Source organism: Oncorhynchus mykiss, chromosome 1 (assembly GCF_013265735.2).
Source record: "Oncorhynchus mykiss isolate Arlee chromosome 1, USDA_OmykA_1.1, whole genome shotgun sequence".
In the NCBI taxonomy this organism is placed as follows: Eukaryota; Metazoa; Chordata; class Actinopteri; order Salmoniformes; family Salmonidae; genus Oncorhynchus; species Oncorhynchus mykiss.
In genome coordinates this window covers 93,698,031-93,711,054 of record NC_048565.1, presented here as the reverse complement: position 1 = coordinate 93,711,054, position 13,024 = coordinate 93,698,031, and the positions used below count along the sequence as shown (strand labels likewise).

The window sequence follows — 13,024 nt, the reverse complement described above, 5'->3', positions numbered from 1 at the left end:
AGAATGATACAGTAACAAAAGAGTTTTGTCTAGAATTGATATAATCACAAGTGTCGTATGAATAGTTATGCCAGCCTATGCCAGCCTGTACCAGCCTACGCCAGCAGCGTACCACCCTGCATACAACTGCTGGCTTGCTTCTGAAGCTAAGCAGGGTAGGTCCTGGATGGGAGGCCAGATGCTGCTGGAAGTGGTGTTGGAGGGCCAGTAGGAGGCACTCTTTTCTCTGGTCTAATTTTTGTTTTATTCCAATGCCCCAGGGCAGTGATTGGGGACACTGCCCTGTGTAGGGTGCCATCTTTTCGGAATGGACATTAAACAGGTGTCCTGACTCTCTGAGGTCATTAAAGTTCCCATGGCACTTATTGTAGGGGTGTTAACCCCCATCACTGTCACCTAATAATCCCCAGTTTACAATTGGCTCATTCATCCCCCTCCTCTCCCCTGTAACTATTCCCCAGGTCGTTGCTGCAAATGAGAACGTGTTCTCAGTCAACTTACCTGATAAAATAAGGATAAATAAATAGTTGTATCCTGACATTATATTGTGACCCTTTACATAGCATTCTGTACAGTTACCTTTAGGAAAGTCATAGATTAAGTAATAGTTTGCTATATAGGCCCGGTATCTATTTGTTCTATATTAAAATCTATTTCCAGTTTCTTAGCCTAACGACGTCCATGCTTGATGATCGAAGTGTTTTGTGTTAATTTCCACCCCCTTGTGGAGCGTCCTGTCCAGGCTGACTGTCACTGGGGGAAAATGGCCGCTCGACGTGATTCTATTCACCGACACTGAGAACTCTAAAGTACAGAAAACTCTACAGTCTGATCTGGAACTATTGAAACGAACACAACCTCAACACGGGGGGAGTTTTTAAATGAATAATGTCTCGCTGGGTGCCTACGAAGAAGGAGAAGTACGGAGTTGGTGAGTCTAATAAACTTGCACGTTTTCTCTGTCTAGTCTCGCTGGGTAGCTTGTCGTTCCTACTCTGCATCCGAAGGCACAAGTTTGGGAATAATTGTAATTATTTTAGGATACAGCGCTGCTACGCCGAGATTCACACAATATTCCTAAAGGCCTGACTTGATTTCTTTGCAACACATTTGCCTGAATGTAGGAATGCAAAAGTTAGATAAAATCTTGTGCTATCAGCAACTGGTTTTGCCAACTGGTTTGCATAAAGGCACAGCGAGGAATCCCTGTCTTTGTGAGCGGACTGCGGTCAACACCGGGAATTGTCAGAGGCGCGCCTAGTTTGCAACACTGTTTCCTGTGGAGTCGGGGCCTGCCACATCGTGGACGGTACAGGACGCGGTTGGAACTTTGTACCGTTTATTGTTACTTGGTTCAACATACGAGCTAAAGTTACTGGTGAACAGAATGGACTTGGTGTAATTGTGATGCCTCATATGTTTTCAATGTGTTTGGTTTGGAATAGTGCAGGCTACTCTTTCCCCGTCTCCAAGTCCTTTATGTGATTTATTCAAAGTAGATCTGGCAACAGGAGCCCTTAGGGCTTCTGTTTTCTGTTTGAGTTCAGTTTTTGAAATGTGGACACAACTCAAACTGGATACAATTATAGCGCGTCTTGAAGTTGAATAGCTCCGTGTTGATTGACACATGATCTCCTGGGCGGTATGACCGGGGGTTTGGCCGCCCGCTGTCGGACGTCCTGTTCTGTCTCACCATCAGGCCAGTAACTGAGTTAGGTTTTGGCCTGGCTGGAGTCATTCATTGTAGTGGCCATATTCACTCTCACTCTGGTGTATTGGTAATAATTAGGTATAACACATTGTTATTCTCCAAGTACATTTAACCCGGAATTTGATTTGGTGAAGAGGTGCTGCCAGCAATATACAATGTACAAACAGAATACAGTAACGTTGTTGTTATGCCTAGGCTACATAAGCTAGTACAGGCTACATAAGCTGGTACAGGCTATATAAGCTAGTACAGGCTACTCAAGCTAGTACAGGCTACATAAGCTGGTACAGGCTACATAAGCTAGTACAGGCTACATAAGCTAGTACAGGCTACATAAGCTGGTACAGGCTACATAAGCTGGTACAGGCTACATAAGCTGGTACAGGCTACATAAGCTGGTACAGGCTACATAAGCTGGTACAGGCTACATAAGCTAGTACAGACTACTGTTAGTAGTCTAAACTCTTGGTTATTGCATAGTGATTCAGTAAATATACTACACTGTAGTTAAGACTTTGTTTCAACTGAACTTTAAGAAAATAGTTCCAAATATTGATAACACTCAACAAGGCCTTCTGATGAGTCAGGGAGATCAGAGAACACTCAACAAGGCCTTCTGATGAGTCAGGGAGATGAGAGAACACTCAACAAGGCCTTCTGATGAGTCAGGGAGATCAGAGAAGACTCAACAAGGCCTTCTGATGAGTCAGTGAGATCAGAGAACACTCAACAAGGCCTTCTGATGAGTCAGGGAGATCAGAGAACACTCAACAAGGCCTTCTGATGAGTCAGGGAGATCAGAGAAGACTCAACAAGGCCTTCTGATGAGTCAGGGAGATCAGAGAACACTCAACAAGGCCTTCTGATGAGTCAGTGAGGTCAGAGAACACTCAACAAGGCCTTCTGATGAGTCAGCGGGATCAGAGAATACTCAACAAGGCCTTCTGATGAGTCAGGGAGATCAGAGAACACTCAACAAGGCCTTCTAATGAGTCAGGGAGATGAGAGAACACTCAACAAGGCCTTCTGATGAGTCAGGGAGATCAGAGAACACTCAACAAGGCCTTCTGATGAGTCAGGGAGATCAGAGAACACTCAACAAGGCCTTCTGATGAGTCAGGGAGATCAGAGAAGACTCAACAAGGCTTTCTAATGAGTCAGGGAGATGAGAGAACACTCAACAAGGCCTTCTGTAGAGTCAGTGAGGTCAGAGAAGACTCAACAAGGCCTTCTGTAGAGTCAGTGAGGTCAGAGAAGACGCAACAAGGCCTTCTGATGAGTCACGGAGATCAGAGAAGACTCAACAAGGCCTCCTGATGAGTCAGGGAGATCAGAGAACACTCAACAAGGCCTTCTGATGAGTCAGGGAGATCAGAGAACACTCAACAAGGCCTTCTGATGAGTCAGGGAGATCAGAGAAGACTCAACAAGGCCTCCTGATGAGTCAGGGAGATGAGAGAACACTCAACAAGGCCTTCTGATGAGTCAGGGAGATCAGAGAAGACTCAACAAGGCCTTCTGATGAGTCAGTGAGATCAGAGAACACTCAACAAGGCCTTCTGATGAGTCAGGGAGATCAGAGAACACTCAACAAGGCCTTCTGATGAGTCAGGGAGATCAGAGAAGACTCAACAAGGCCTTCTGATGAGTCAGGGAGATCAGAGAACACTCAACAAGGCCTTCTGATGAGTCAGGGAGATCAGAGAAGACTCAACAAGGCCTTCTGATGAGTCAGGGAGATGAGAGAACACTCAACAAGGCCTTCTGATGAGTCAGGGAGATCAGAGAAGACTCAACAAGGCCTTCTGATGAGTCAGTGAGATCAGAGAACACTCAACAAGGCCTTCTGATGAGTCAGGGAGATCAGAGAAGACTCAACAAGGCCTCCTGATGAGTCAGTGAGATCAGAGAACACTCAACAAGGCCTCCTGATCAGTCAGTGAGATCAGAGAACACTCAACAAGGCCTTCTGATGAGTCAGGGAGATCAGAGAACACTCAACAAGGCCTTCTGATGAGTCAGGGAGATCAGAGAAGACTTAGGGCCCTATAAAATCCGCATTGCGGGAAAATGCAGACGGAATCCAGACGTTAAACACTGAATTCACCCATATATAATAAGTTTTATTGAACTTAGTTGTAAATCAAGTGAAACTTCTATTTAGTCTAATAAGCCTCACTTAGAATATCTTTTGTAATTTTATGTTGACTGAATTCAAGACTTTCTCATTGACCTCCATTCAAAACCACTTGGTCTGTTTCACTCTTTATTCTCTGACTGACAGGGGAGGAGTCGGCCCTCTTGCTTCACCTCTTCCTCTCTGGTCTGGTGGGTTTGAAGGAGCAGACATACCGAAACATACTATAAATGACTGATTTACCATCCGTGTACAATTCAACAGTGACGTGTGTGTCTGGTTCTCACCTTACATTACTGTGGCCCCTATCCACAGGGTTTTGGTTCTCACCTTACATTACTGTGGCCCCTATCCACAGGAACACTTCTACAGTAAAGAGACCAGTGTCATGTGTGTTTTGATTCTCACCTTACATTACTGTGGCCCCTATCCACAGAGTTTTGGTTCTCACCTTACATTACTGTGGCCCCTATCCACACGAACACTTCTCCAGTAATGAGACCAGTGTCATGTGCGTTTTGGTTCTCACCTTACATTACTGTGGCCCCTATCCACAGGGTTTTGGTTCTCACCTTACATTACTGTGTCCCCTATCCACAGGGTTTTGGTTCTCACCTTACATTACTGTGGCCCCTATCCACAGGGTTTTGGTTCTCACCTTACATTACTGTGGCCCCTATCCACAGGAACACTTGTACAGTAATGAGACCAGTGTCATGTGCGTTTTGGTTCTCACCTTACATTACAGTGGCCCCTATCCACAGGAACACTTGTACAGTAATGAGACCAGTGTCATGTGAATTACAGGGCCCGTTGTCGCTGTCGGCTGTGTGTCTCACCCTTTATCAAGGTTCCCCATTATTATAGTCTCAGGTAGATTGAGGAAGTGGGGAGGGAGATGGTTTAACCATGAAGGGCTGTCGTCAGTACAGTAAAACACTGCTTCCCATATAGTGTTGCATTGTGTCTGCTGTTATAGAATGTTTAGTTCCCTTCCTGCAGGGAGGATGTGACCTCAGCGTGTCCCTTCCTGCAGGGAGGATGTGACCTCAGCGTGTCCCTTCCTGCAGGGAGGACTTGAGCTCACTTTGTCCCTTCCTGCAGGGAGGACTTGAGCTCACTGTGTCCCTTCCTGAAGGAAGGACTTGAGCTCACTGTGTCCCTTCCTGCAGGGAGGATGTGACCTCACTGTGTCCCTTCCTGCAGGGAGGATGTGACCTCAGCGTGTCCCTTCCTGCAGGGAGGATGTGACCTCACCGTGTCCCTTCCTGCAGGGAGGACTTGAGCTCACCGTGTCCCTTCCTGCAGGGAGGATGTGACCTCACTGTGTCCCTTCCTGCAGGGAGGAGTTGAGCTCACCGTGTCCCTTCCTGCAGGGAGGATGTGACCTCAGCGCGTTCCTTTCTGCAGGGAGGACTTGTCCTCAGCAGGTCCCTTCCCTTGTTGCTCAGGGCAACCAAAGCTACAGTCTACCACCACCTGGTTTCCATGGCGTTGGGTTTCCTCTTGTCACAGCTTTGTCATTGCACTTTTAATACTCCACCGACTACTGTTCCTCACCGACAATTCAAACTAACTAGGTGGATGTCTTTGGGAGAGTTGCATTTCCTTGACTGAGACTGAGGAAACCTTTTAGTTTCTCTGCAGATATGTCAGTCGACTGACTTTATCTTGGATAAGAAACATCTTGGATAAGAAACATCTTGGATAAGAAACATCTTGGATAAGAAACATCTTGGATAAGAAACATATTATCTTGGATAAGAAACATCTGGGATAAGAAACATCTGGGATAAGAAACATCTGGGATAAGCAACATCTTGGATAAAAGCTTTAGATGTTTAGTTTGTGTCGTGTGGAGAGCTCATCCCTTTACTCTGAGAAATACACAGCGTCTGATCTCACAACAGACGGAGGCTGAAAACATCTTTATTTCCCCTCATACGGTCTCTTCTTCATGTGAATCATCACTTGCCTTGAGGCCAGAAGTTGAACTTCCTTGAATGTCTTGAATTCCACAGTAGAATGTTTTAGAACGTCCCTTCTGTTAATGCTGATGAGCTCATCGACCAATCAGAGACGCACCGTCACAATCTCTCCTTCAGGATCTCCTTCTAACATTACACTGCGCAGGTTAACATGAACGGTGGCCCTTACCAACCAATGAGTCATATTTGTATCTCTTTCACAGTTTCAGAGGAGGGATGGATGAATGTCCGACTCTGACCTGCTTTTTTTGTTGGCAAAGAATAACGACGTGTGAGCCAATCTAATGATCAAAGAGTTGAACGTTCATTCAAATAAATATTCTGTCGACCCCGAGTTAATTCCACGACACACTTCCTTTTGTTCTTAGAACGTCAACAAACCCTGCAGGAAATCAGATGGAATCGGAGGAGTAGTTTTAAATACAGCTTTCTTTCTCAAGGCTAGAGGGGAGGGGGGCGAGGGGGGGTCATTGTTTTCCTGCATGACGTTTCCTCGTCCATCATGTGATGGAAGTAATTTGAAATCCCCTTTTGATGATCATACAGGAAGTGTTGTAAAAAATACTATCTGATTCTTTAAAAGTCTAGAAAGGAGATGCAGATGGAGAGGACAGGAATCCTGTTGAGAAACAGTGATACTCTGTGGTTCAACATGTCTGGAGAAATTGTATACGAGCTACACACATCCCTACAGAACAGTACACACATCCCTACAGAACAGTACACACATCCCTACAGAACAGTACACACATCCCTACAGAACAGTTCTACACTGTTACACACATCCCTACAGAACAGTACACACATCCCTACAGAACAGTTCTACACTGTTACACACATCCCTACAGAACAGTACACACATCCCTACAGAACAGTACACACATCCCTACAGAATAGTACACACATCCCTACAGAACAGTACACACATCCCTACAGAACAGTACACACATCCCTACAGAACAGTACACACATCCCTACAGAACAGATCTACACTGTTACACACATCCCTACAGAACAGTACACACATCCCTACAGAACAGTACACACATCCCTACAGAACAGTTCTACACTGTTACACACATCCCTACAGGACAGTTCTACACTGTTACACACATCCCTACAGAACAGTTCTACACTGTTACACACATCCCTACAGGACAGTTCTACACTGTTACACACATCCCTACAGGACAGTTCTACACTGTTACACACATCCCTACAGAACAGTTCTACACTGTTACACACATCCCTACAGGACAGTTCTACACTGTTACACACATCCCTACAGGACAGTTCTACACTGTTACACACTGTTACACACATCCCTACAGAACAGTTCACACATCCCTACAGAATAGTACACACATCCCTACAGAACAGTACACACATCCCTACAGAACAGTACACACATCCCAACAGTTCTACACTGTCCAACTCTGTTCCTCTGTGTAGTTCTACACTGTCCAGGACAACTCTGTTCCTCTGTGTAGTTCTACACTGTCCAGCAGCAGGACAACTCTGTTCCTCTGTGTAGTTCTACACTGTCCAGGACAACTCTGTTCCTCTGTGTAGTTCTACACTGTCCAGGACAACTCTGTTCCTCTGTGTAGTTCTACACTGTCCAGGACAACTCTGTTCCTCTGTGTAGTTCTACACTGTCCAGGACAACTCTGTTCCTCTGTGTAGTTCTACGCTGTCCAGGACAACTCTGTTCCTCTGTGTAGTTCTACGCTGTCCAGGACAACTCTGTTCCTCTGTGTAGTTCTACACTGTCCAGGACAACTCTGTTCCTCTGTGTAGTTTTACACTGGCCAGGACAACTCTGTTCCTCTGTGTAGTTCTACACTGGCCAGGACAACTCTGTTCCTCTGTGTAGTTCTACACTGGCCAGGACAACTCTGTTCCTCTGTGTAGTTCTACACTGTCCAGGACAACTCTGTTCCTCTGTGTAGTTCTACACTGTCCAGGACAACTCTGTTCCTCTGTGTAGTTCTACGCTGTCCAGGACAACTCTGTTCCCCTGTGTAGTTCTACACTGTCCAGGACAACTCTGTGCCTCTGTGTAGTTCTACGCTGTCCAGGACAACTCTGTTCCTCTGTGTAGTTCTACGCTGTCCAGGACAACTCTGTTCCTCTGTGTAGTTCTACACTGTCCAGGACAACTCTGTTCCTCTGTGTAGTTTAACACTGGCCAGGACAACTCTGTTCCTCTGTGTAGTTCTACACTGGCCAGGACAACTCTGTTCCTCTGTGTAGTTCTACACTGGCCAGGACAACTCTGTTCCTCTGTGTAGTTCTACACTGTCCATTACAACTCTGTTCCTCTGTGTAGTTCTACACTGTCCTGCAGCAGGACAACTCTGTTCCTCTGTGTAGTTCTACACTGTCCAGCGATAGGACAACTCTGTTCCTCTGTGTAGTTCTACACTGGCCAGCGATAGGACAACTCTGTTCCTCTGTGTAGTTCTACGCTGTCCAGGACAACTCTGTTCCTCTGTGTAGTTCTACACTGTCCAGGACAACTCTGTTCCTCTGTGTAGTTCTACACTGTCCAGGACAACTCTGTTCCTCTGTGTAGTTTTACACTGGCCAGGACAACTCTGTTCCTCTGTGTAGTTCTACGCTGTCCAGGACAACTCTGTTCCTCTGTGTAGTTCTACACTGTCCTGCAGCAGGACAACTCTGTTCCTCTGTGTAGTTCTACACTGGCCAGCGATAGGACAACTCTGTTCCTCTGTGTAGTTCTACGCTGTCCAGGACAACTCTGTTCCTCTGTGTAGTTCTACGCTGTCCAGGACAACTCTGTTCCTCTGTGTAGTTCTACACTGTCCAGGACAACTCTGTTCCTCTGTGTAGTTCTACACTGTCCAGGACAACTCTGTTCCTCTGTGTAGTTCTACGCTGTCCAGGACAACTCTGTTCCTCTGTGTAGTTCTACACTGTCCTGCAGCAGGACAACTCTGTTCCTCTGTGTAGTTCTACACTGTCCTGCAGCAGGACAACTCTGTTCCTCTGTGTAGTTCTACACTGTCCTGCAGCAGGACAACTCTGTTCCTCTGTGTAGTTCTACACTGTCCAGCAGCAGGACAACTCTGTTCCTCTGTGTAGTTCTACACTGTCCTGCAGCAGGACAACTCTGTTCCTCTGTGTAGTTCTACACTGGCCTGCAGCAGGACAACTCTGTTCAACAGAAACAAATCGGTAATAAAACATAAACTTTACGTTCATTTGGGTCCCTGAAATGACCTGTATAAACCCTGTGTATTGTTCTTCAGTAACAGCTACAGTTCTGTTATCAAATGGTCACTGGACCGTTAGACCCCAGAGTGGCGCAGCCATCTAAGACACTGCATCTAGGTGCCAGAGGTGTCACTACAGACCCTGGTTCGATTCCAGGCTGTATCACATGTGCCAGAAGTGTCACTACAGACCCTGGTTCGATTCCAGGCTGTATCACAGGTGCCAGAAGTGTCACTACAGACCCTGGTTCGATTCCAGGCTGTATCACAGCTGTCTAAGGAACTGCATCTAGGTGCCAGAAGTGTCACTACAGACCCTGGTTCGATTCCAGGCTGTATCACAGGTGCCAGAAGTGTCACTACAGACCCTGGTTCGATTCCAGGCTGTATCACAGCTGTCTAAGGAACTGCATCTAGGTGCCAGAGGTGTCACTACAGACCCTGGTTCGATTCCAGGCTGTATCACAGCCGTCTAAGGAACTGCATCTTGGTGCCAGAAGTGTCACTACAGACCCTGGTTCGATTCCAGGTTGTATCACAGCTGTCTAAGGAACTGCATCTAGGTGCCAGAGGTGTCACTACAGACCCTGGTTCGATTCCAGGCTGTATCACAGCTGTCTAAGGAACTGCTTCTAGGTGCCAGAAGTGTCACTACAGACCCTGGTTCGATTCACAGCTGTCTCAGGAACTGCATCTAGGTGCCAGAAGTGTCACTACAGACCCTGGTTCGATTCCGCCTTAGGGCGGCACATAATTGTCCCAGCGCCATCTAGGTTTGGTCCGGGTAGGCCGTCTTTATAAATAAATAAATAAATCTAAATAAAGTTGTGTGTGTGATCTTGAGGAAGCTGTGTTTGTGTTAGTCAGGCTGTTGAGTGCAGCCTTGGCTCCTCTTATCTTCAGACCGTGGCACCACAGATCACTAAATAAAACAACTTCCAACAACTAACAGCCTACTAACCAACATTCATAACACTCATTTAGATGTGGTCTGTCCTGAGGAGTCTGGTTTGGGTTTGTCAGACAAATCAATAACTCCTTAACTATACTAATTACACACTTCATCAGTCTAGCTAGACATGTAGGTAATGGTGAGGAGGGAGGCTGTTTGTCCTCCTGACTCTCAGCTGTAGTCCTGTAATGTAGTGGTGAGGAGGGAGGTTGTTTGTCCTCCTGACTCTCAGCTGTAGTCCTGCAATGTAGTGGTGAGGAGGGAGGTTGTTTGTCTCCTCTCAGCTGTAGTCCTGTAATGTTGTGGTGAGGAGGGAGGCTGTTTGTCTCCTCTCAGCATTAGTCCTGTAATGTTGTGGTGAGGAGGGAGGCTGTTTGTCTCCTCTCAGCTGTAGTCCTGTAATGTTGTGGTGAGGAGGGAGGCTGTTTGTCCTCCTGACTCTCAGCTGTAGTCCTGTAATGTTGTGGTGAGGAGAGAGGCTGTTTGTCCTCCTGACTCTCAGCTGTAGTCCTGTAATGTAGTGGTAAGGAGGGAGGCTGTTTGTCCTCCTGACTCTCAGCTGTAGTCCTGTAATGTAGTGGTGAGGAGGGAGGTTGTTTGTCCTCCTGACTCTCAGCTGTAGTCCTGTAATGTAGTGGTGAGGAGGGAGGTTGTTTGTCCTCCTGACTCTCAGCATTAGTCCTGTAATGTAGTGGTGAGGAGGGAGGTTGTTTGTCCTCCTGACTCTCAGCTGTAGTCCTGCAATGTAGTGGTGAGGAGGGAGGTTGTTTGTCTCCTCTCAGCTGTAGTCCTGTAATGTTGTGGTGAGGAGGGAGGCTGTTTGTCTCCTCTCAGCATTAGTCCTGTAATGTTGTGGTGAGGAGGGAGGCTGTTTGTCTCCTCTCAGCTGTAGTCCTGTAATGTTGTGGTGAGGAGAGAGGCTGTTTGTCCTCCTGACTCTCAGCTGTAGTCCTGTAATGTAGTGGTGAGGAGGGAGGCTGTTTGTCCTCCTGACTCTCAGCTGTAGTCCTGTAATGTAGTGGTGAGGAGGGAGGTTGTTTGTCCTCCTGACTCTCAGCTGTAGTCCTGTAATGTAGTGGTGAGGAGGGAGGTTGTTTGTCCTCCTGACTCTCAGCTGTAGTCCTGTAATGTAGTGGTGAGGAGGGAGGTTGTTTGTCCTCCTGACTCTCAGCTGTAGTCCTGTAATGTAGTGGTGAGGAGGGAGGTTGTTTGTCCTCCTGACTCTCAGCTGTAGTCCTGTAATGTAGTGGTGAGGAGGGAGGTTGTTTGTCCTCCTGACTCTCAGCTGTAGTCCTGTAATATAGTGGTGAGGAGGGAGACTGTTTGTCTACTCTCAGCTGTAGTCCTGTAATGTTGTGGTGAGGAGGGAGGCTGTTTGTCTCCTCTCAGCTGTAGTCCTGTAATGTTGTGGTGAGGAGGGAGGCTGTTTGTCCTCCTGACTCTCAGCTGTAGTCCTGTAATGTTGTGGTGAGGAGAGAGGCTGTTTGTCCTCCTGACTCTCAGCTGTAGTCCTGTAATGTAGTGGTGAGGAGGGAGGTTGTTTGTCCTCCTGACTCTCAGCTGTAGTCCTGTAATGTAGTGGTGAGGAGGGAGGCTGTTTGTCCTCCTGACTCTCAGCTGTAGTCCTGTAATGTTGTGGTGAGGAGGGAGGCTGTTTGTCTCCTCTCAGCTGTAGTCCTGTAATGTTGTGGTGAGGAGGGAGGTTGTTTGTCCTCCTGACTCTCAGCTGTAGTCCTGTAATGTTGTGGTGAGGAGGGAGGTTGTTTGTCCTCCTGACTCTCAGCTGTAGTCCTGTAATGTAGTGGTGAGGAGGGAGGTTGTTTGTCCTTCTGACTCTCAGCTGTAGTCCTGTAATGTAGTGGTGAGGAGGGAGGTTGTTTGTCCTCCTGACTCTCAGCTGTAGTCCTGTAATCTAGTGGTGAGGAGGGAGGCTGTTTGTCTCCTCTCAGCTGTAGTCCTGTAATGTTGTGGTGAGGAGGGAGGCTGTTTGTCCTCCTGACTCTCAGCTGTAGTCCTGTAATGTTGTGGTGAGGAGAGAGGCTGTTTGTCCTCCTGACTCTCAGCTGTAGTCCTGTAATGTAGTGGTGAGGAGGGAGGTTGTTTGTCTCCTCTCAGCTGTAGTCCTGTAATGTTGTGGTGAGGAGGGAGGCTGTTTGTCTCCTCTCAGCTGTAGTCCTGTAATGTTGTGGTGAGGAGGGAGGCTGTTTATCCTCCTGACTCTCAGCTGTAGTCCTGTGATGTTGTGGTGAGGAGGGAGGTTGTTTGTCTCCTCTCAGCTGTAGTCCTGTAATGTTGTGGTGAGGAGGGAGGCTGTTTGTCTCCTCTCAGCTGTAGTCCTGTAATGTTGTGGTGAGGAGGGAGGCTGTTTATCCTCCTGACTCTCAGCTGTAGTCCTGTGATGTAGTGGTGAGGAGGGAGGCTGTTTGTCCTCCTGACTCTCAGCTGTAGTGCTGTAATGTTGTGGTGAGGAGGGAGGCTGTTTGTCCTCCTGACTCTCAGCTGTAGTCCTGTAATGTTGTGGTGAGGAGGGAGGCTGTTTGTCCTCCTGACTCTCAGCTGTAGTCCTGTAATGTTGTGGTGAGGAGGGAGGCTGTTTGTCTCCTCTCAGCTGTAGTCCTGTAATGTAGTGGTGAGGAGGGACGCTGTTTGTCTCCTCTCAGCTGTAGTCCTGTAGTGTTGTGGTGAGGAGGGAGGCTGTTTGTCTCCTCTCAGCATTAGTCCTGTAATGTTGTGGTGAGGAGGGAGGCTGTTTGTCTCCTCTCAGCTGTAGTCCTGTAATGTAGTGGTGAGGAGGGAGGTTGTTTGTCCTCCTGACTCTCAGCTGTAGTCCTGTAATGTAGTGGTGAGGAGGGAGGTTGTTTGTCCTCCTGACTCTCAGCTGTAGTCCTGTAATGTAGTGGTGAGGAGGGAGACTGTTTGTCTACTCTCAGCTGTAGTCCTGTAATGTTGTGGTGAGGAGGGAGGCTGTTTGTCTCCTCTCAGCTGTAGTCCTGTAAT

General features: G+C 47.4%; 1 protein-coding gene across 1 annotated transcript in view; it reads left to right on the top strand.

The window, feature by feature from the left end:
- The first annotated feature begins 701 nt into the window (after positions 1–701).
- LOC110513667 (dedicator of cytokinesis protein 1) overlaps positions 702–13,024 on the top strand; it is a 527,949-nt gene continuing 515,626 nt past the window's right edge. Inside the window, exon 1 of the mRNA XM_036990103.1 lies at positions 702–931. Within this exon, the coding sequence (XP_036845998.1) occupies positions 889–931 (43 nt within the window). The 5' untranslated portion in view covers positions 702–888. The remainder of the gene's footprint in view (positions 932–13,024) is intronic.